General features: G+C 38.2%; 1 protein-coding gene across 4 annotated transcripts in view; it reads left to right on the top strand.

Moving 5' to 3' along the window:
* The window catches only part of CASK (calcium/calmodulin dependent serine protein kinase), a 188,704-nt gene that overhangs the window by 44,774 nt on the left and 119,479 nt on the right, over positions 1 to 24,451 (top strand). For all 4 annotated transcript variants that reach the window (XM_041487852.1, XM_041487854.1, XM_041487853.1 and 1 more), the window contains exon 2: positions 3,636 to 3,748. In XM_041487852.1, the coding sequence (XP_041343786.1) occupies positions 3,636 to 3,748 (113 nt within the window). The remainder of the gene's footprint in view (positions 1 to 3,635; positions 3,749 to 24,451) is intronic.

Below are 24,451 nucleotides of genomic sequence, written 5' to 3' on the forward strand. Positions count from 1 at the left end.
GAAAGATTTTGCAAGTTTGTGTTATATCTGTTAAAGGCAGCACAGAGAGAAATGAAATACAAAGCACATGACATGATTACAGTTTGTATGACTTAGAAAATGAAGTCTTATACAACTTAACTCAGTTACTCTTAATAAATAAGCAGTCTTATCTATCTCTGACAGCTTTGAGGCTCTGTGTCTGGGGTTACAGTTGTTCCTTCCCCAGTCTGTGTCACCTCTGTACTTTAGATCTGTAAAATTGGAGCTGCAGGGTTGGCAAAATGAGCTTCAGAATTTGTCATTTAGCAAGGATGTGATACACATTTCCCATCTGCAGGCACAACTGTTGAACAGCTCCTCATCTCAGCTGAGAGGTGAATTGTTGTGGTTCCTTTCCTCACTGGGTGGTTTCAGTGCTGAGACTCAGGGTGGGCTGAAAGGCTTTTGTGTTGGGAAACCGGGATTCTTGTTTTCTGACTCAGGTCACACAGCATCACCGTGGGCTGTTAAAACTTAATTTGTAAACTTGCTGTGTGCCATTGCAGCTGGAGAGGACTATCTGCAACCATAATTTATTTAAAAGTTCCTTTGTGTTACTTGGCACATGGAAGTGATGGTGTCTGCTTAATTGATCAGGGCATGTCTCATGAGTGATTTAAAATTACCTAAAATTGGACTATACAAGCTTTTGTTGTGATGCTATTGTCATGGGATGCATTCATCTAATGCAGTGTCTTAACACTATTTTGAAGCTGTGTGTAGCTTGAGTATCAGAGAGAATGTTTTGGAAAAGTTGGAAGTCTGAGGTTTGTAAACAGCTGAGTCTTTCTTCAGGTTGTATTTTAAAGTATTTGTATTTCTGTATGAAATTGCTGTATTGTTTCATAGAATGAGTTAATTGTGGGTGTCACTGAATTCACAGAATCATAAAATGGATTGGTTTGGAAGGGACTTCCGTGGTCATTTGGTTCCAACTCCAATTCTTGTATTCCGTACTTTAGAGCACATTTAATTTACTTAAGAGTCTTTGAGATTCCTCAATCCAAGTAGAGAAGCCTCTGTCATAATCATAGTGTAGTTTCAATATGGCTATAAATTTTGAGACTATAGGGGTGTCTCTGTATCTTTTCTGTTACAGAACTGAATAAAATGCTCTACATTTTTTGTCCCAGATTTAATATGCAGGAAGGAAATTGCTCAAGCCAGGATTTTAAAATGTTAATAGATAATGGAAGGAGAAATCAGAGCATGGTGGTACAAGATAAAGGTGGGTTACACACAGATCTGATCCTCTCAGAACTGAAGTTTATAGGCTCCTCTTTGATTTATGATTCCTCCAACTCTTTGCCTGCTCAAAGCACACACACTGTGATGGCTGGGTCCAGGCTTGGCAAAACCAGGAGATAAAGAATTAGCTCAGGCAACAGCGAGAATTACTGATATTTGTAGAGTTTGGGTGAATTTACAGAATTTGGGGATCTGCCTGCAAGTAAGGATATGGTCATGTGAGGTGTCTGCACTCCAGTGATCTACTCTTCTATATCAGAATATGTTAAAAACATTATTTAATGTATCCAGAAAGGCTTTGTAGGGAGGAAAAAAACAATGGCAATGAAAAGAAAAAAGGATCATTTTAATTAAATATGTTTAGTTTCTAGTGACTTATGACAATTAGGAGTGAAAGGAGGTGTTGACAACGTTATTCCAAAGCTGTGGTTTAGGTTTTGAAATGTTTTTAGATTAGCATAATCTAAATGTGTTGATACTGTCTTAAAGCAACTTTACTTTGAATGCTAAAAGAGGAAGCAGGAACTTGGAATAAGAAGGTGACACTGATCGGTATAAAGTGGAACTTTTTCATAGATCACTTTTTGAAACCTGGAGGGAGGATTCTTAGTCAATAGCTGTGTCCTTCCAATGCCAAATGAAGTCAGTTGAACCTTTTTCATTTAATGATGAAAGTGCATTTCTATGTATTAGAGGTTTAATTTGTAATAATTTTAAAAATGTCTGTGGTAATTTTTGGTAAAAGACCAAATACTGAATAATAGTGGGGTGTGGATTCAGAAGGAAAAATAGCCATCAGTATGGGGGATTTCATTGTGTTTTTGGAGCAAGGAAAGAAGAAATAAAACAAAAAAGCATTTTCTTGAGTAACTTGTTCTGAGTTCATCATGTGTCCGTGGTTGTGCTAATAAATATCTTCCTTGCTTGTGAATATTTAGACTGGGATTCATTGACTGCTTTTGGCATTCATGTTCTCTGTCAGAAATAATCCTATTTCAAGAAGTCTTTGCAAGTATGTTGAAAGAGTACAAAACTGGATTTTAGGTTTGTGAGTACAGGTTTGGTAGTGTGATGGATTACACACTTCAGATCATCTGGTGTGTAAAGGAATACCAAAAGGCAGCTATTAAGGTTTGTAAGTGCCCTCAGAGGGACATTTCTGCCTCCTCAGGGTACCTTTTATTTTGAGAATGGTGTTGCTTTGCAATCTCGTTGCTCAGAAATGTGTCAGCTAACTTCCAGTTCATTGTTTGAATGGAAGAATTTTTCTTTCAAGATATATTAAGGCATTTATTTCACTCAGCAGGTGAATGTTCACTCAATAGACAAACTTCTGAACAAAGGCTCTTTCCATCCTCAGTTTTTCCCTCACATCTTTTTGAGAAGACTTCAGAATGGATTTCTTTAGAACTCACATGTCTGTCATTAAATAAGTAGCAGTAAAAAAGGATTGGTTTGCCACAGCTAGTGTATTCTTGAAAAAATCCTTTTCTGTTTTCATAGCATACTAGTATTTCATGTTTGAAAGCTTGACATACCCTGTTTATCTGATAGTAATTGTTGTTATTAACATCGGACAGAAGATTCCATATTAGATGTTAAGGCACCAAGAACTTAAATCGTCTGCTAAAAGGTGCTTCCAAAAATACATATTTGTTCTGGTGGTTTTTAAAAGGTTGACATTGTTCTAACTGATGTTTTGGCAAATGTACCTTCAATTTCAAAAAACATCTACTCTTTTTTTAACTTGAGTGCAATAGTGACATTTGTCTGAACTTATTTTAATCTTTTCATTTGTAACTTCCAGGATTCTCTAAGTGTCATAGATGAGAGAAAATCATGAGCTTTGTGGAATTTCCAAGTATTGCAGTGGAGGTTGCTTGTATCTAGTGATGCCAAACTTGAAATAAACCTAGCTTGTGTAAAACAGACAAACTGAAATAGCTCACAGTTCTGTTACTCTTGTCATTGTCCATTATCTTTTCAGATTAGGACTGAAAGAAGGAATTTTCTCTCCTCTGTTTTCCTCCCCATTTGGATTTTGCATCTAAATAAGGTCCACTTAAAATTTAATAATGATGATGTCAATTCCATATTACATAAGGTTTCTAAGAGTATAGCCTTTCTAAAGGGGCAGGGTAAGAGAATATGTCTCTAATATAGGAAAATACAGAACTCAGTGACGTTCTTTACACCAGTCTATAGTCAGAACAATTAATTTACATTTAATGGGCAGCAAGGACAGGAGGTATATTCTGTGTAAATACCACACCTGAATGCACAAATCAAAACTTTGTTGAGTAGGAAGGGAATTGTGGCCCAGTGAGGAGGAGGATGGTTATTCACTGCTGGTTTCTGTGTCGCAGGGGTCCGTTCAGCGTCGTGCGGCGATGCATCAACCGGGAGACGGGGCAGCAGTTCGCTGTGAAGATCGTCGATGTAGCAAAATTCACTTCAAGTCCTGGATTAAGCACAGAAGGTAAGAATTAATAATTAAGCAAACTCCCAGCAGACAGGTTTTTTTGATTTGTCAGCCATTCCTATGTTTGCTCTCTTTATGATGCTTTCTGGTTTATATTTTCTAGAAGTTTTAAAGCAAGGTTGTATGTCTCAAAATTAGCTTTGTGCTTGCATTTCTAATCTTCAGTAGTTTCTGCATATATTCAGTGGTAATCATAAATATTAGAAAGATAGGTCTGAGCCATTTCTGTTTGAATTTTTTTGTCTTAAGAATCTGGATTTTGCAAAGAAAATACTAGTTCTGAGTCAAAAAAGCATACACAAGAAGTAAAGCAAGAACACATGGGTTTTGGTTTACACTAGTCTAGATTTAGCAAGTAATATTTGCTATAAATGGATGAAAACTTGCTATTAAAGTGCAAAGTTATATAAAAGTTTTTTTAAAGTTGTCAGGATTACAGGCAATGCTGCAGAACTGCTACAGTGCAAACACAAGGCTGTAACTCTCTAAGTTACAAGTTTTCTGCTTTAGAGTAAAAAAATCTGTGTTTTACAAGTTGGATACACAACTTGTGTGTGCATAAAGTTCTTTTTTTGCCCTGCATGGAGAAGAGCATTGCCAGCTGAGTGACATTTGCTGTGTTCTCCATGCCCTGTATATTTTTTCTGGAGACGATATTGGATTTTGCAAAGAAAATACTAGTTCTGAGTCAAAAAAGCATACACAAGAAGTAAAGCAAGAACACATGGGTTTTGGTTTACACTAGTCTAGATTTAGCAAGTAATTTGCTATAAATGGATGAAAACTTGCTATTAAAGTGCAAAGTTATATAAAAGTTTTTTTTAAAGTTGTCAGGATTACAGGCAATGCTGCAGAACTGCTACAGTGCAAACACAAGGCTGTAACTCTCTAAGTTACAAGTTTTCTGCTTTAGAGTAAAAAAATCTGTGTTTTACAAGTTGGATACACAACTTGTGTGTGCATAAAGTTCTTTTTTTGCCCTGCATGGAGAAGAGCATTGCCAGCTGAGTGACATTTGCTGTGTTCTCCATGCCCTGTATATTTTTTCTGGAGATGATATTCTTTTGTGCAGTAATGTTTTGGGGGGGTTCCACTGATGCCATGACAGTCCTTGTGAACCCTACTTCAGCAAAAAGGGTCAATGACTTCTGTTGGTGTTTACAGTATCTTGAGCCTTAATGACTAGCTTGATTTACTAGGTAAATCACAGATCTTGCCAGATATTTTCATTTAATAATGCCATTGCTGTTTGTTTTTTCTAGCCCTCTAACAAAGTATAAGCCACATTTTCCACAATATTCAGCTTCTAATTAGCTCCATCATGGTTTTGGCAAGTTATACCAAAACCATTGCATTCTGACCTATTGAATGTTTATTAAAACTATTTGATACCTTTTAAATAAGGTGTGTCTATATTCTATTTTTCTAAGCCTCATTTGAACTGCTGATGATAGGGCCCATTTCTGCCTTTGCTGGAATATTGCCTTCCTGGCTCCATGATAGTAAAAGTCAACCTTTTGAGGCCATGAAGAATTTCTGAAAGGGAAAAGTCATAGGCAAAAGAGAAGGGACTCATCAGGAGGAAAAGAAAAGCCAACAGTAATAATAGATTAATTTAAAAAAGGATAAATGTGGATGGTTTGCAATTTGTGCCTGGGTCTAAAGAATAGGCTTGGGAGTGTATTAAGAAGTCTGGTGTTTTTCTAATTCCACTTTTGTGTGTGTCGTTGTCATTTTAATTCAAGGTAGCAGATCACTGAGGTATGATCATAAACATTTTCTGGATTTAGTGGTGCTTTGTTTTGTTTTGTGGTTTTGGATTGTTGTTTGGGTTTCTTTGTTTTTGTTGTTTTGGGGTTGGTTTTTTAAAAAGTTTTGAATTGTTATGCCTTAGATTTGTAATATTAAGACACAACGGCACATAAATGTGTAAGTGAGCGTGGAACATGTTCTTACCTCAACATAAGAATGTGAATTTTTCACAGACTTTTTCCATCTTCTGTACTTTTTGTTTCTCCTCTGTTTTTCGTTGGCTTGTTTTTGACTTGGATGGTTTTTTTGCACCTCTATCTAGGTTCTAGGAGGGTTTTAAATATTTTTTTTTCTAGTTTGTTTATTTCTGATGTGGCCGTGGAACATGTTCTTACCTCAACATAAGAATGTGAATTTTTCACAGACTTTTTCCATCTTCTGTACTCTTTGTTTCTCCTCTGTTTTTTGTTGGCTTGTTTTTGACTTGGGTGGTTTTTTTGCACCTCTACTCCATCTAGGTTCTTGGGGGATTTTAAAGATTTTTTTTTTTTTTTTTTTTTTTGCCTTCCTTAAGCATGTTGGTGGGCAGCCACCATGGTGGTATTGGGATAAAGTAAATACACCTGTGAGGAAGCTGTGTTTGTAAACTGTGTTAAAGTGTGAGCTGTAATAAAGAGATACCATTAACCCTTGGAGATACTCTTGACCTTGAAGTTTTGACCTCTGCAAGTTCAATTTGCTCTTGAAGGTTATTTTTGCACAACTCTCCACCTCCAGTCTTTCTTTGAGGCACAAGAGTGGGAGAACAAGACATTCTGCATGTGAGGGAGCTGATGACAATTCCTTCCATTAATTCTTATATATATAGAGTGCTTAGAGCTAAAGGTCCCAATATGCCTCCACACTTTCAGATTAAATCTAAAAAGTCTTTGTTCTTGAATGCTTTTACATAAATACCCCTGTAGGATGATGTTTTTATGGGTAAGAACTTCATTTTTGTTTGTCAGCAGTGTACTCTTGTGGCAGAGGCAGCCAACTGCAGAGCAGAGCAGAGTGCAGCCAGCAAGGCAAAGCAAGTGGTTGTTCCCTCTGTTCATGCCTTGTGGGGCCACACCTGGAGCACTCTGTGCAGTCTTGGTTTCTCCAGTACAAGAAAAGCAATGATGTGCTGGCAGGAGTCCAGCAGAGATGGACTGAGTTTGTCAAGCCTTAATAAGAGAAGCTGAGGTGAGGTTTGGTGCTGTCTTCAATTACTTCATGAAAGGATATAGAGCAGATGGAGCCAATCTCTTGATTTGGCTACACAGTGAAACGACAAAAGGCCATGTGGACAAATTGCAACATGAAGAAATGCCAATTAGAACAAAGAAAAGAAAAATATGCACCTGATTGCACAGAGAGTTCGTGGAGAGCATCCTCAGAGATGCTCAGAAGTGGATTGCACGAGGCTCCAGGCTGCCACGTCTGTTTTGACCTGCTTGGTGCAAGAGTTTGGACTAAGTCACCTCCAGAAGGTCCTTCCAACCTAGATGATCCTATGGTGTTTGTAGAAACGTGTAATCCGTGGGCCAATATAGTTGCAATTCTACATAGGGAGAAAATTTAGGCATAGCATTACTGTGCTAAAAAGGAGATAATTTAAAACTAGTTTTGATCCAATTTTTTAAAACTAGTTTTGATTTCTTTAACCTGTGAGGCAGCTTGGCACCAAATATGTTTTAAAGGGACTGTTTCTGTTTTCTAAACAATTCATTTAGGAAAATACATACTGGTGTCTTAGAATAATGGTATCTCCTTACCAGGGTAACAAAAACAAGCTGAAATGCTTCTCTAGGCTGATGTGTTGCCAGTTGGTGTTATTGTGGGCATTTGTGGCATATGATGGAGAAACCAGTAGCTCACAAGACAAACTTGTATCAGGTATGGTGTTCTTTCCATAAGGCTGCTCAGTACTCACAGCATGTGTAGACACAGACATCTCAAGTGATTTTTGTGTCTCGCTGCATCTCTGCAGTGGTTTGATAATAGCAGGGAAAATTAATGCAATGTAATGATGCCTGACAGCTAGCAAATCTAATCTAGGCTAAATTCTATTGGATTTATGTATTAGTATTCATGGTCTTGCATATTGTGTATCATCAATCTCTGTAGTGTTGTAATTCAACCATATTAATGAAGTATATTGACACCTTGTCACTGCTCAAGTGGCCACATGATCTGCTGGATTAATGTTGGATATTATAGATGTTGAACGATTCTACTACAGTTCTCTCATATCACAGAGATACAAAAAAATCAAAAATAAGAAAATGTGAAGGTTGAATATTTTTAGACATAAGAGTCTCTTTTTTGCTGTTCAGTTGAGAGAATCCATGTGGAAGAGTACTTGATGCTCTCAGAAGCCAGTAGTAGTAGACTCACTGTGGTCTGAAAAAATATATCAGTGTAAATAAACTTATTTTCAAGTACAGCTCTTAGTTGCTATACTCAGAACTTTTGGTGTAGAAAACTGTGAGAAGCATGTTCCTTATTTCTGAGTTTGTTACAGCTCACATCTTAGTTTGACTGTCCATTTCCTCTGCTTCTCTCTTCACATCCCATGCATTTTCTCTTGTCTTTTTTCTCAGCTTACATGTCTGATTTTTAGTTACCTGCTCTAACACCAAATATCTCTTAAGTGCAGGCACCATTTCTCAAGAACAGAATGGTGATCTGTTCTTACTACTTAGAAACCAATACGCATTCTTTATCTACCTTTTCTTAAATCCAGCTTGTTTTCTTGTAACACGCTGAGTGTTTTTTAAAGCAATTTAAAGGGCAGTGTTTTGTGCTTACAGTGCACTGAAGTTGTTGTTCAGAATTTAATTCAACATATATTAGATTTTCTTACCTGTAGTTCATTTCTATAGAAATGTCCTCACAAAGAAGGTGGTTACCAGTACTTCTCCAGCCTTCTAACACTCTACACCTTATTTATTAGGTTGATGTGTGTGGTTGATGTACAGGTTTGTATACATTCAGGCCACTGGGAAGCTGAATGAATAAGCTGATAAGGACAGATTGAGGTTTCCTTCAGAACCAAACTGGTTCTTCTGGAAGCAGGCTGTGAGGACATTCTGCAAAATGCTTTTGTTTGTGACAAAGAGCAAAATTGTAGCCAAGAAAGCAGTGTTTTAAATACAGTTCTTGAACTACTTCTAACACAGAGGAGGGCAAGATAATGGAATGGAAACTGGCCTTGCTATGGATCATCCCCTTCAGGAGAAGAATTCCAAAATTATTTAATGGGGCATTGGAATGAAAACTGGGAGGGTTTTGTTGTGTTCTAGTTCTTGTCTTGAGGGGTTTTTTTCCACAAAGGGGCTCACAGATCTTATCCCTGACTAACTTTCATATTGTGAGAGATTTTCTTAAAGTTGAGACCTTACTCTTGTTCTGCTTATTTCATTAAACAGCCTACCCTTGTTGGTTTTCTTCTTTTTATTTATTTAATTTATTTAGACTTTCATTTTTTAGAATCATTTTGTCAGGGCAGTGTTTTCAAAAGGCTTTATTTAGTTCATAGTGAAATGGCATGACAGTATCTTCAGCTTTTGGTACTGGAAGGCTGTAGTGAATCATAAGTTATTTTTCACAGAAGTATCTGTAAGATTCTGCACTTCCCTCCCTGCATGTTTTCAAGGGTTTCAGAAAAAAAATGTACTGTCAGCATTGAACTCATCTCTTTTGAGTAAAAAATACTACAAATCTGTATGTCATCATATTTCACGATAGTGTACCATATATAGACTGGATTTGAAGAAAGAACAAGTGAGTCATCGCCTTTGATTTGGAAATACCAACTAATCTGGAATTTCTGGTTGTTATCAGTTCTGTGTTATACCATATTTCACAGATCAAGGGCAGGTGCCTTCCTTCTGTGTGACATTATTGGGCCCACACCTGAACTGTTGAGCCCAGTTTGGGGCTTCATAATTTGAGCTGGAAAGGTCCCAGCAAAGGACAAGATAATCAGGACCCTGCAGGACGCAGTGGGCAAAGAGAGGTTGAAGAGGCTGGGTTTGTTTGATCTGGTAAAGAGGAGGCTGAGAGGGTGTTATAATATGGTCTACAGCTACAAAAATGTCAGAGCCAAGGTGTCCTTGAGTGGAAGCTGCTGGAACACAGGGAAATGCCAGGAATTGTTGCTTGGAAGGTTCAGGTTGGACATGGTTTTCAAGAGTTTGCTCAATGAAATCACAGCAATCCTGACCCAGTGTGTCCAGTAATCTCATGCTGAATGGTGGTTGGACCCAATGTCCATCAGAGGTCATTTCCCACCAGCTTTTCTGTGATCTAATGAAAGCAGGAGGAAGGCACCATTATAGGTTTCATTTCATTGCAGGCAGAAAATACGAGTGTGGCCGCATTTCTCTTCACAGAGAAAAGCAAGGCACAATTTTTCCCGAGGATTTTCTGGGAAAGGCAGAGAGAAGCCTCAAAGAGAAAAACAATTCTTACCTCTATTCTCTGCCCCTGTTGTTTTGCACATGTGGAATGTGTTGGAAGATTGTTTACCTGAAGGAATTTGGTAGTTGGATTCTGCTGAGGAGTGTTTTGTTTCCTTGGCCAGTCGCACAAAGCTGTGTCCTGACTGTCAGCAGACAGCCACGAGTTTTTCAGTAGTTAGAAGTATGGTATAGTATAGTAGTATCTCTCTTTAATATAATGTAAAATAGTATAGTTTTAATAAAGCGAGTGTTCAGCATTCCAAAACCTTGGAGTCAGATGCCAATCATTTCCTTCATCAGGGGCGCCTTCTAATACTATATATGAGGATATTTCAGAGAGTGAAAAACGACGTACCAGCTTGACTTTGCTCTTGAATTACCATTTTAACCCTATGAGAAGCTATAATCCAAGTATTTAGTGACTGTAGTGTTGCAGGTATAACTGTTACACAGGAGTTTTCTTGAAGATTCATCTCATGTGTGTGTCTCAGTCATGACGAGTTTGAGGCATCTTTTTATAGACCGCAAAAATCACATGGTATTAGTGATGCCTCAGTTCATAAGCAAATGCACAAATGTGGAATTTTGAAAAGAAACTCTAAAATTTTGGTAGCTGACTGTCATGGAGTTTATGTTGCTGGTGCTTAAAATACCACTACAGTTTCTGTGTGGGCTGTACAAACAATAGAGGTAGGAAGAATTTCAATTAACCATGTATCTGTGGCAATATAAAATCAAATATTAAAAATGCTTTTTAGGATTTTTTTTTTCTTTAAAAAGAATGTCTAATGGGTCATGATGGAAGGGACCTGTAGTAATTTATGCCTCTCAGGAGGACTTGAAGATCAATGCTTGAAGTCACTTTTGATGTTTGTAATCAGAAGACTCTGCCTTTCTGGGGAATGAATTGTTCCTGACTCGGTTCTCCTGCTCCCACAAAGGGGTAGAACCAAGACCAGGAACTGGTCCTGTTTTAGTACAGGGAATCTTACCTGAGCCTTTCTGAGAGGGGTTTGCTTCTCTTAATGAAGGGCTTGGGGTTTCTTCTTTGTTTTTCTGGAGAAGCTGTCAGCTGGTTTGGTTATAAATGCAGTTCTTTCTATGAGGAGTACAAATTTCATAAATGTCTAACCTTAATAGCTCTTCTGTGACTTTCATAAATAAAGTGTCATTAGAATTAAATACTTCTATGCAGAAATGTAAGATAAGAAATGGAAGCAGGCTTTTCCCCCAGCAGACACTTCTATAAGTGTGGCAGCATGTTAACCATAGAACAGATCCATATAAAGGATCACAGGAATGCATGAACACTTAACAAGGGTTCCTTTCTAAGGGCTCATTTTATCCTTGCTACTGGAAGTCAGTTCACTGCAGAAATGGTGCCCATGTTTTTCTGGTTGTAATTACAGAATTCAGTCTTGGGGCCACGTTTCACCTTTTTTTTTTTTTTCTTTGAAGTGTAAAATACAGCATTTTGTGTGAGGGGTCTTCTGGATTTTTTAGGATTTCTTGGCATATGCCTGGATACAGGCTTCCAGGAGCGGGATACTAAGTGTCACTGACCAAATTATCATTGTTTTGACCTTGTTTAGAGTCACACAGGAAAACTTGATTCATCCCAGGAAGCAAATATGATGTTCTGTAGGGAAATACGGCCTATTATCCAGATCATAAGCAAAGAGTTATAGAGATCAACTACATGGTATTACTTTATTTCAAGAACATAAAATTTCTGGAAATACTGATATGCAGGCATATTAACAGTGTTAATGAAACATTTTTCTCTTCCATCTACAGCAGGGAAAGTATAGCTTGGGAATTTATTACACCCACTTTAAAGCATAAAAGCATATTTACCTTATTTTTTTATGCGCTGTTGCTTAAGTAGAAGGAAAATAATTAAGTCTTTATGTGTTGCAAGCAATTGGTTCTTTATTCCTTCTAATCAGTGTCCAGAAAAAGGACAGCTTTGCTGTGTGACTTCAGTCTCTTGCCTTTAGCATGTGTCTGATTTTCTGGGTTTAGTACAGCACTGAACACACAATGGCTCTGCAAGAGTGCTCCTCTTCCTCCCTCTCTTTTAATCCTTGCTGCTTGGCTGCGTGCTGGCTCTGACAGCTTTGTTCTTCTGCTCTTGGTTTCACTGTGGTGCCAGCACTGAAAAATTACTTCTATGTCCAGTGGCTGAAACCACTGAGGACTTGCTGCCAGATGTTTACCTAAGATTATCATGAAGCTGCTTTTGAGAAAGGTGTCGTGCGGCTGAGCAGCAAGTGCAGGCAACATTTCCCAGCTTTATAAATAAAAATGGTACACTTTACAGGTTTCAAAATGCAATTACATCAAGTGTATTTAACTGCCATTTTAATAAATATTCATTCTAAGAATAACTTATTAGAGTGCTAATTTAAAAATTGCTGTATCTTAGAATTCTTAGAACACATATAATAATGGAAATTATTATGTAATTAGCACTAAACAGAATTTATGCAGCAGATAATAGATATTTTAACTGTTATTTTTGTTACATAACTGAGTATTCAGTTGGCCTAGTTTGGGGTTTTTTAAGTAATCATAATTGATTAAAAAGTGCTCCTATAGTAGCATTTCTGTAATCTTCTTTCGCACTTTATATGAGAGGCACTAGAACAGGTTACCCAGGGAAATTTTGGAGAAGTGTTCAAGGCAAAGTTGGACAGGGCTTTGAGCAGCCTGGTCTAGTGGGAGGTGTCCCTGCCCATGGCAGGGGATTTGGAACTACGTGGTCTTTAAGGTCCTTTCCACCCCAAACTATCCTATGATTCTATAGCACTCTTCCATATATGTGAATAAGAAAATATTCACATTCACATTTGTAAACAACAACATAAGACCAATGCCAAGAAATATTATTATGAAAACTTCCTTTAAACTTCATGTCATCTAACTCAGTGAAATAAGGTTTTTCACTTAAAAGTTAATTCCTCTTTGTACATACAATATAGGGCTTAGGGACCATTTGATTGAACTCTTTACTGAAATAACTAGTGAATCTGTTTGGGTAGTGTATAATATTGAACCATTTTTCAAGGAAATAAACATAATTTATCTTCATTTTGGTCATTTCAAGTGTTACAGGATATTTGCTAATTCAGGAAAACTTCAGTGAAGACTTATGTTTATGTATCACCTCAACTGGACAAAAACTGGCTGGTCCTTGAAATCTATTGTTTGAATCCCATCTGTTCCTAGGAGCTCACAACCATTTAGAATGCAGGTTTCACTGAAAATTAAACTTAAAAATACTTCAAATTCTTAGTAGATTTGGCAGAAACATTTTCAGATAGTTCTTGTGATCCAGCATGAATCACAGAAGTGCAATGGTACGCTGCAGTTAATACTGCTTATTCCAAACAGGGTGATGCCTGTGGGTGTACTGAATAGCTCACAAAAGTCTTGGAGATAGCTGTCCTGGGTTTGTTCTGTGGGGGTTTTGCCAGTGGTAAGCTTGTCAGTGAAATGCTCATCCCAGTCAGCTACAGGTGCATCCTCAGTCAGGCACTCTGAATGTGACTCTGCTTTGCCAATCATATCGCCCAAACCACAGTGTGAAAGATTGTAGCTGAGCAGGATTCTAAAGAGCCTAATCCTTGCTTTACCCAGAAATAAAATATCACAGGCTCACTTCACTGTTATTCAAAAAATACTTTAAAATCTCATACTATTTCAGCCTTGTCTGTCCCTTTACTGAATATTTAGTTGGATGCACAGGATAGTTTGAGAGCATCAAGACTTAGTTATTTGCATTTGGTATTTAAATATGTGAAGTATGCAGTGAAAGAGATGTCTAAGAACTCAGTGTTGTGTCAGTCTGAAACAGGCCTGGAGCACCTGAGGATAATGAATTGTTAAATTGTAAATCATTGTAGATTGATGATTATAAAGCATCTATTCACACAGATGTGCACCCAGAAGTGCTGACAGAGTTTAGAGATTTCACAGAGAGGACATTCAGGATAATCTTTCAATGAACAGACTGGGGGAGAGGTGCCCAAGGACTGAAGGAGAACATACGGCTCTCCTGTGCTGGTCCTGTTGGGCACAAAGGTGAGCAGGAGCCAGCCATGAGCCCCTGTGGTAAAGAGGAGCCTGTGGTATCCTGGGCTGCCTTAGACAAAGTATTGGCAGCAGGTGTCTTACTGTTAGGTTGGACATGACATACACACACGTGATCAGAGTTTAAGAAGAAAAAAGTTTTTATTTTGCATGTTCTCTAGTTTATATACTCTTAACAGAGCGTGATTTTAAGTCATTAACTACATCACAATAACTTACTGTATTCATTGGTGCAAGGCAATTAGTGTCAATATAATTGGCAGAAGTTTTACAGAAATTTTATAAGGCATGAATACACATCTACTTATGCACATAGTCTAGTTTACAAAAATTTTTATGTATCTTTTCTAATCTGTTTCTATGCTGACAGCCTTGTCTTCTTCTTTGCTATGGATACACTCGAAAATCATCAATTGTTATTTCTTCTATGAACTCAGCTTTGCTTGCAGGCCAGCTGTCAAGCCCCTCCATACAGGTGGAGGGAGGGAGGTGGTCCTGCCCCTCCTCAGCACTCCTGAGGCCACACTGCACTGCTGGCTCCAGTTCTGGGATCCCCAGTACTGGAAGAACATGGAGGTACCAGAGAGAGCCCAGCCAAGGGCTGGCACTAAGATGAAGGGGCTGGAGCATCTCTTCTGTGGGGAAAAGCTGGGAGGGCTGTTTAAGCCTGAAGAAGGAAAGGTTCAGGAGGGACTTGTTGATGGATACAAATCCATGAAGGAAAGGTACAAAGAGGACAGAGCCAGGCTCTTCTCAGTGGTGCCCAGGGACAGGACCAGAGGCATGGCACAAACAAACACAGGAAGTTCAGCCTCAGCACCAGGAAACTTTTTAAACTCTGAGAGTGACCAAGCACTGGCACAGGTTGTCCAGGGAGTTCTGGATTGTTGGAGATAGTCAAAAGCTGCCTAGGCACAATCCTGGGCAGTGGGGTCTTGGTGGCCCTGCCTGAGCAGAGGGATTGGACCAGATCACCTCCACAGGTCCCTTCAGCCATTCTGGGATTCCACTTCTTGACTTTGGTGGCTCTCCTGTGAGCATCTGGCCTACATGCCATTGTTTCTCTGTGCTCCTTTGTGGGTGTGCAGATGAGGTTTTACAACAGAACCTAATGTTTTTCTTTTCTAAAACCCTGGTTTAATTACAGCATCCTTCAGTGTTTGAGACAGAATTTGAGTAAAGCAAATTTATTTGAAAACAAATTTAGCTTGGAGGGATAAGGAAGGATATTCCTGCTGCAGCTGTCCTACAGCAATAAACAATGCTTGAAGCTTTTACCAATACAATAAGCCAAATGACAAAAGTGTGTTTCTTCACCCTCTTTGCAAAGCGAAGTCTTAATTAAATTTATTTTTAAAAATCTGGAAGTACACTTTTAAAAAGGTTTATTTTATAAACACACCCAAGACTTCATTCTTAAACATTGTTGTCTTTAATTTCTGCAGAATTCGTGAGGTATGTCCAACTCCTGTTCTGAAAAATTAAAATGCTTTTCAAAACACTTCTGTCTCTGTACACATTCTGTACTCATCTAATGAATCCTGGTTCTTGCCAATGGTCCAGAAATAGGCTTTAGCTGTGCTTCCTGGAATTCAGGCTGGTTACAAACACGGGGAAGGAAGATAATAAGCATCAGCTGTATTTTCAAATATTTTCTGTTTGGATGTGCTAGCGTGTATTCTGTTCTGGTTTGTGCAATCAACAAAATTCATTGCAGCTGAGCTGCAGTTTCTGTTAGTTCATTGATCCAGAGAGAACCTTTTTTGACTCTTAAGTGCTGGGGTTTGTTGTTTTGTGAATCTAAAAGTGTATGTCACTGTGGTATGATAAATAATGATCCTTGTGCAATAGCACTGTTAGGGTGACAAACCTGTGTCCTGCCATAGCAGTAGGACATGGGTAAAACCCTGTCTTTTGGTTGTGTGGGTTTTGGTTGGGACAGTTTCAATCCTTTGCAAATCTTGCCTAAAATATTTATTTTATTTATTTATTTGTTTATTTTATGAAAGCAAAATTCATGGTTTCTGATGCACAGATTCCTGTTCTTTTGTAGTGTCCAGAGTTTTCTGCTAAGTTTGGTAGGTACATCACAGTCTTGGGCAATTTTCCCATCAGTCAGCTACAAACATTCCTCTTGGAGTTTTTCTGCACTTACTGGTGTTTTAAGGGGATTGGAGATGAAGATGGATTTGAGCTATAGGCAGTGGAAATCTGCAAAAGTAAGGATGTGTTAGCAAATCTTAATGGACCCCCTAAATAATCAGTTGGGAGTGAGAATGATAGAGTTTTAAATAGGGGGCATATTTTTGATCTGTAGTGTATATATGTCTATATATTCATAATAAAATGAACACACATAGCATAATCCTCCTATGATCCAACTGCTCTTCCAGCTGAAAAATTAAGCATGGAAAAAAAGGTGAAGCTGAAGACCAGTGACAGAGTTCCACGATCTGTACTGCAGTTGTAGAAACTGCACACTGATCTCCATGGAATTTTTCATTCTAACATCTGCATCAGCAAATACTAATGAGTAATACATGAAATATGTAGAAGCTGAGAGATCTCCATAGTATGTCATTATGTAGGAGAGTGTTTAATCCAGTTGTACACAGTGCCAAGCAATGGCTCTTTCCCAGGGTAAGAGTTACTTCAGAAGGGGAAAAGAGAACAGATTTGTAATCTTTTTAAGTAAAGAAAATCTTTGAGAAAAGACAAAGATTATGAGAAACAATTAGGTCTGCTTGATATGAAGGCAGATGGAAATACTTGTGTTTGGAAACTATCCTGTAAAAGTATCTCTTGGCTAACATACACAGTAGAATACTGAAGCTTTTTAGCTGCTCAGTCGAGAGAAGCATGAAAATTTAAATAAGTCTAAGACCTGAAAGCCCTGAGGAGATCTATGAACTTGTTTCTTCAAGACTTTCTACATTTTTTCTGATGTTCGAGTTCTACCATCTCTACCATCTGTTTTCTTCCAGTATATTATGTTTTAATAATATTAAAAGATAATAATATTATTGTTTTAATAATATGAAAACAAACTCCTTGTTTTAATGGAGTGAAAAAAATTAGGGACAAGCAATAAGTTATTGTCTGTATAGTTACGTTTTAGGTAAAAATCCACTTAGTAAAACCTTGAATGAACATATTTTATATTAATTAAATTTTATCTTTAATACTGCATTGATTTTTTTTTTTTTTCTGATTCTGTGTTTTAAAACTGCTACATGTATAAGCAGTAACTTTGAGAGAGAGACCTCTGTTAACCAGCTCTGTGTGTTACTGAGCACTTTCTGGCATGGCATTTTCCAGCTACAAGCCATTTATTTTAATGATGACATTTACCAGGGACAGGCTACTCACACTGAATATATTGTATGTATTTGATTTCCTAATATGAGTCCAACCAACAAATACACACAGTGACAGTGAGTAAATTGGCAATGTAAGTAAAATCACTGTGATCTATGGTTGGTTTACTTAAAATGTATGACACAGATTTTCATGGGAGGTTGTTTTTTTAAAATCACTTCAGATGAGTAAGATTTATGGTGTGTTTCTTGGTTGGGGGAAGGGGTTTGTTCTGTGTATTTCTTTTGCCTGCAGTATTCAGTAGTCTTTTTTTTTCTGTTTTTTTGAAGTTGCTGTAATAGGAAAAGCCCAATTGCAAAAGAGGCTGGTGCTAAAAAGTAATGTTTTGTTGTTTCAGAGTGTCTTAGCATTTGTTAAGGCAGTTAAATGAGAACTTAATTTTAATACTTTAAATAACTAAAAAATTACTTTACAGATATATTCTAAGTTCCACTGAAAGCTCCTAGTACAGTCAGCAGTCTAAACCCCAAGCTTCTTGATTTCCTTCAGAAGACTAACTAAATAAAGTTAAATTTTAAAAATATGGTTTTATCTACTGTGGCAGAACCAGTTACTGCAGATTTCTTAATGTCTGTCACTTTTAACACTGGCTGTGATATAGTGACAATTTACAGTTGCAGGTCTTACTGAAAATGTTGCCTTAGTTTATAGCGTTATGAATAGTGAAAATGATTTATGAAATACTACTTTGCCTGAGCAAAGTAGATTTTTTTTTCCTTTGCCAAATCAAATTAGGATTTGAATCCAAGTTGCTACCACAAAAATGTATATTACAATATGTATATGTTACACATCTCTTTTCAGGTCTGTACAGGTTATCATTGCTGTACCCTCTGTGTGCTCCATTCTCTTTGAAAAGCTGTTCCAAGCTGGAGCCTGTGTTTCCAGCACAGGGCTGGACAAGTGAGGCTGACAGGTTTGCAAAGAAGCTTTTCATCTCTGATGTTGTAGGTCTACAAGAGCCAATCTTGTGCTGCAGGCTGCTAGGGCACCCATCATCTTCACCTCTAAATAGCTTATCTGATAGAGGGGAAAACCAGTAAAGGAGCTGAGCTGGGATTCCCTGGAAATGTAGGATGGTAACATCCAGGGCTATTAGGTGTGACTGTGTGTGCAGTGTGTGGGTGAGTGTCAGTGCTTTGCATCCTCCCCCTCAGGAGGACTGAACAGCTCCTGGCTGCTGAAGGGGAAGGTAAAGCTCTGTTTCTTCATTCCACCTTCCTTATTCTGCTCTCCTGTGGCTCCATTTGGGTTTGGTTTGGTACTTTTTTTACCTTTGGGCTGATTTATTTTAATTCAAGTTGAGAGAAAAAGTGAAAAGAGGACTTGCACCCTAAGTCTCCTAGTCTTTACTGTCTTGTTGATTGACTTGCTTCCTACTTTAAATGCAGCTTATTTAGAAACCTCTTAGGGTTGAAGAGGAATTATCATGTTAAGGGGGAAAGCTCGAGCAAACATAGTTTGAGTTTGTTTAGTTGAGACTTTTGATATTCCCTTTAGGGGAAGATAATTCTGTGTGCTGTGTGTTATTCTGGAGTCTGAGATAAACTGGTGTGAGATGGTCAGAAAACAGAAAAGATTTTCACTTCTTCCATAGGCTACCAGTGACTTTGTTTAAGACAGGAATGTAGTCTGGATTTTTGGAGTAGTAACTCTAGGAGCATGTATTGTCAACAGCTGTGGTTGATACCACAGTTCTTTCCTAAATAGCTCATAGGCATTGTTCTGGATTTGGGGTTTTTATTTGCCTTAAACTACAAGCACCCTAGCTGGAGAAAGTGCATGCACATGGTAACGCAGTAGAGGGAGAGGAGAAAGATAAGCTACTATATATTGCAGTTCTGGTAAGATTTGAGGCTGTGTTCCTGTCCACTTGGTAGGACTGGTCAGCACATAAATACCAATTAAAGATTTGAAAATATGCACCTTGTTCTAGAAATGGTCTGGGCTACCAGGCTTTTTGCCACTAGTTTTCTTGTTTTGGTCATGTCCTGTTTATTGGTGTGGTCTGTGTGATTAACTCCTCTTATTCTGGATTACTGAAGGTAATTCAGCTCCTTTTGTGTCATCATCCTCACTTTTACCCACCACATACCCAAATGAAGAGTTTACTAATTTGAAGGAAATTCTAATCAATTTAATTAATTGTCAGTTAACAGACTTTTAATTACTGATTCTGGTATTGAAAAAAACACATTCAAGCCTGGGCAAAACATGCCTCCCCCTCCCTGGTCTCCATCCCAGTGGCCACACGTTGGCTTTTTCACTCCGATGTGAAGACTTGGTCATTTGCTGATGCAGGGCACTGCTTTCTTCATTGCTTATCCTTCTGTGCTTTATAACACAATCAAATCTTCTGCCTTGGTCATGTTGTGTTTAGTAACTACTGAGGAATTATGGGCTGTACAGTAACAGTCAAAGCTATTCACAGCTTCAGGGCAGGTTAATCTGTGTTGCAAATGCTGGTCTGAGGACTGAGGGCACTTACATGTGCCAAGATCTTTGGAAGAAAACAATATTTTAATATCTATTCTGGAGGTTGTTTTTTTTTTTTCTTTTTATAAAAAAATTTGCATTTTGAAGTCTTTTTCTCTCTTCCATGTAGTAATAACTGCTGCAAGAAAATTGGGGTTTTTCAGTGTTATAAACCCAGACGGGGAGAGAGGGTCTCTTTATAAAATTGTGTCTCTTCTGTGTCAGCATTTAGACATGTTATGTTGTAGATCAGAGCTTTAGAGCTGGTCATGCTGTGGTGACAGGTTGTTTGCTGATAGGAAGGCAGGTTCATATCCTGAATCAAATCTGTATCCTCCTGTGGCACTGCAGTAACTTGATTCCCCCTTGCTCTCAGCATTACACTTCACTATCATCTTTGCCTCTTGCAAACTGATGGCTGGATTTGCACAAAGGAAGTAGCTCCTCTGAAGAATATTGTACCAGGTGAGGAGGATTCTGGTGTCCTTTGTTTTGCTGAATTTGCAATTACTCTTCTGAGTAACAGGCCTTGGACCTTCAGTACCTGTACGTGCTTTGTTGCCTCTGTTTGAATCTGTATTTGTGATTGTCCTGGTTTGTCTGCTGGCCCAAAACAGAAATCAATTACAATTGGTCTGGTTCTGAGGTTGCTTGTAACAAGTAGGAACTGATAAATGGGGAGGCAGTGGCTTTGCTGAGATAAGGCAAGTTTCAGGATTTGCTTCATATGTCTTTGAAGATTCTACCCTCCTTTATCAGTTGGTACAAAGCTTCTAAGTTTTGCATCACCCCACCCTTTCTCCACTTATGTTTTGTAGGTACTGGGTGCATAGTTGTGCACTTGTGCATGGTTTTGTTTTGCCCTTCGTGTAATTAATGAGGAGAAGGTAAGAGTTCCTTACCTCACCAAGTGAACCAGATTCTGGCTTTGTATCCCTACAGATTGAACTTTCCACTGCAACTTTTCTGAGACTGCGAGAGCTTAAAGAATCCTGTTCCTTTCATAGCTGGATGGAGCCTGTCTGGCAGCAGACAGTCTTGCTGTGGTAGTAGTAAGTTAATTGATGTCACTTTGACATTTGCATATAGCAAAAGTTGAACCAAATGAAGAAGGGCCCAATTCTTGACAAGATTTAGAGACTTTGAGGACTACAGTGATGTAACACTAATTTTCTTTGCAATGTGGTATGTGTTGTTACTCGTTTGTGTAAATGGAGATCTTGGTAGCTTTTGGTTCTCTGAAGCACTCTGGGAGGGACAGAGCAGTTTTGTTTGTGTTCCTGAATTACTGTGGTGTAAATTGTCGTTTTCATTTGGTCTGGAGGCTTTTGCACAAAGGCTGACCCAGAAAAGTGTTGAGATCTGGTAGCTGGCTTTGGTGGCATCCTCTCCACCGGACCTGTTTCCAAGAAGGGCTGTGTGTTTCAGGGATCAGGACTCAGGAGAGCTTGTTCAAACAAGCCAGCTCTGTTCTAGGCCTTGCCTGAGCCTCCTGCCTGGGCAGGGCTCTGGTGGATCCTGTTGCAGCTCCGTGGCTCCTTAGATCTTGAAAGATGATACAAAGTCAATGGTTTCTACCCTTTCATCTGATGCTATCCTGATAATTATTTCAATGTCCAAGTCCGTTCGCCACCAGATTTTACCCACGCAAAGAGTGATCAAACTTCAATTCAAAGATCAGTTATTGCTGAAGGTTTTGTGACTTGTAGTATCACATGAGTACAGTGAACATGTGTTGTAGTAGTGAGGAATATCTGTATACTAGAAAAAGAATAAAATTATTTAACTTTTAAATTTAGAAAATGGAAGCCTTTGTAAATGTTCTTGCAAGGTTGGGAGTTCTTTGTGGTTGCTGATTTTACTATGTGTAAATAATAGATTTGTATCTCAAAATACTTTTCCAAACTGGAGATGATGAATCAGATTTCATGACTACCAACAGGCTACTGGATTTGTGTAATTTTTATCATGTGAACTTTAGCAGTATTTTAAAGTTAAATTTGCAGTTATAAAACAACAAAACAAAGAAAACACTCTATAGAAGAAATGTTTGCTACATTTGTGCAGTATTTACATTTTTACTCCCATTTTTACTTTCATTAACATCCATTGTAGCTGTCCTCAAAGTTTTATTTGGTACATGTGTTTTTGCAAAAACTCTTAAAAAATGGAATATGACAGATGTGTTGTTTGCTTTGATTCCAGTATTCATTGCTGACAGCACACAGCACTTTTGTGTCTATGATTGTTCTTAAGATGGCACAAGTATCACTTGAATAATATTGCTTGTGGTAACAGAAGGCTTAAATGGATTCCAGTTTCCTGATTTTCTGTGGCATTTGGGAAACAAAAAGGAGAGGAAAGCCAGTTTAATTTAATAAATTTTCAAGAATGCAGAAAAGTTCAAAGCTTTAGGCTCAGGTTCAGTGCTGAAGGTTCAAAGCTGTAAAAAATGTGTTGAGCTTTAGTTGTTCTTTTTTCAGCTTAAGAATGTTATGATGCAGTTAGGCTGTTTTTAAATCCTTCTTACCTAGGAATTATGAATGGGCTAGCCAAACTGATTGTAATGTGTAGTATATAAATATATATATATATGTACACACACACACACACATATATAAAATTAATTTCTCTGTGCTCTGAGGCCATTTTATTTTCTTAATTAGTTGTTCATGACTGAAGATTTATGGAGAAGGATGATTTAAGCAGTCAAGTCTTAATTCTCCAAGTAAATGGAGACTGAGGTGTACTGTAGCTCATAAGAAAAAATGGGTGCAATAATACAGCTATTGTTAGAAAGCATTTGGATGTGCAAAACATGTTCAGTGTGTTTTTATCTGTGAAGGTTTGTGAGCTCTACTGTAGCACCAGTCCAGAACTGACCCTTTGGAGATGTCAGCCCCATTTTCCTGGCACTCCATTTCAGGGGGTGTTCATTGGCATTTCCACAGCTTGTGTTTAGCTGGGCTAATACATCTCCAAGAATCAGAGTCCCTGTGACTTTGAGATGACCTTACATGGTGCTAACTCAAGTCCATCATGGTTTATTAATCCAGGTATTGACAGGCAGGGAGTCTCCTGTATCATCATGCCCTGAAGCAGCAGAACTGCTGTGCATATACTGCATTTAAGCTCATAAATTCTGCTAGGACCTGAGCTGACTTTTAATTCTGTTGCAGATGCATATACAACCTGCATAAACAGCTCATGGATTTGCAAATTTGAGTTTTTATGTCAAAGTAGCAGGTGCATAATTCATCTCCTTTCTGAGTGGAGTGTTCTACCCCTCCCTGCCTTGGTTTCTTGTTTTCCTGCTGCAGCATTGTGAAGAATGAGAACAGGTTGTGCAGCCTGAGACACACTGGACAGGTTGCTTCACCAGAAGGGACTTGTGAGGGGAGGGAGGTCGGGCTCTGAAATAGTGTTTGCTTCTTCCTTCAAGAAAGGGTGGGGAGAACACCTTGTGCAACTCCTTGTGCTTCGGATTATTTTCAGAATCCGGACAAGGCTGCATTCAGGCTGAGAGTCGTGCCTTGTCATGTTCAAAGACAGTTTTAATTTTTGTTGTGCAGACAGGAAAGGTGCTCTAAAAAGCCTGTGGAATGGGTCAGGGCCCTCTTAACTCAGATGACTGATGTGTCACGTTTTAATTTCCATCTACCCTATCATGTCAGTGATATTTTTTTCCTTGACAGGCATTTAACTTGTGAGGAAAAGAAATGTGGGTTTATTTTAACAAAAGAACCCTGCTAACAGTTTCTTACAGTGCTCTTATAAAGCTATTTTGCAGAGAGGATACAGATTATCAGTTGTTTTACTTCTGTGGACTTCTAAAATATAGTTGTGGATATATGTTTTGATAATTTAATATATATGCAAGCTTATTGTTGCTCTTGCACTTCAGAGCAAGAAAAATGGGCAGAATTTATAAAGGTTTGTTCTTAGTCTAATGGATCATCATTTCAGATTTGGACACCCGTGAAAGAAATTTGAACAAATTTGAGTCAAACCTTTTAGAACCTGAGAAAGGCTCATTCAACTTGAAAGGGTTTATATGCAGGTACTTAAACAATCTTTGCTCTGTCTAGCAGGAGGAGCAGTCCATTATTCCCAGCTGGCTACTACAAGGCTTTGTATATCCATGTCAGTCCCTCAAAATACCCTGTGACAGTGAAGGAAATTGTGTATTACAATGTGATTTTTGCTGTTGACATCACATGAAAGTTCAGAGGCAGTGGGAATCTGTCCCAAAAGTGAGATAAAAAGCCATGGAGGTGTACTGTTTGCAAGTCCCATCTCCTACTTCGATACAGTTTCCAAGTTCACAGATTTTTTTAGCTGATCAAACTAACTAGTTGAGTTCTAATTCAACTTCTGCTAAATATGAATTTTAGGCGTTTTTTTGCTCATCACCAGATAATAAAGGAGGGAGATGAAATACTATTTGCTTAATGGTTGTCTGAGATTAAAGAAGAAAAACTCTTCCTGTCTGTATTGGTGAAGAGAAATT

The sequence above is a fragment of the Pyrgilauda ruficollis genome, unplaced genomic scaffold (genome assembly GCF_017590135.1).
Source record: "Pyrgilauda ruficollis isolate IOZ18807 unplaced genomic scaffold, ASM1759013v1 scaffold85, whole genome shotgun sequence".
Lineage (NCBI taxonomy): Eukaryota > Metazoa > Chordata > Aves > Passeriformes > Passeridae > Pyrgilauda > Pyrgilauda ruficollis.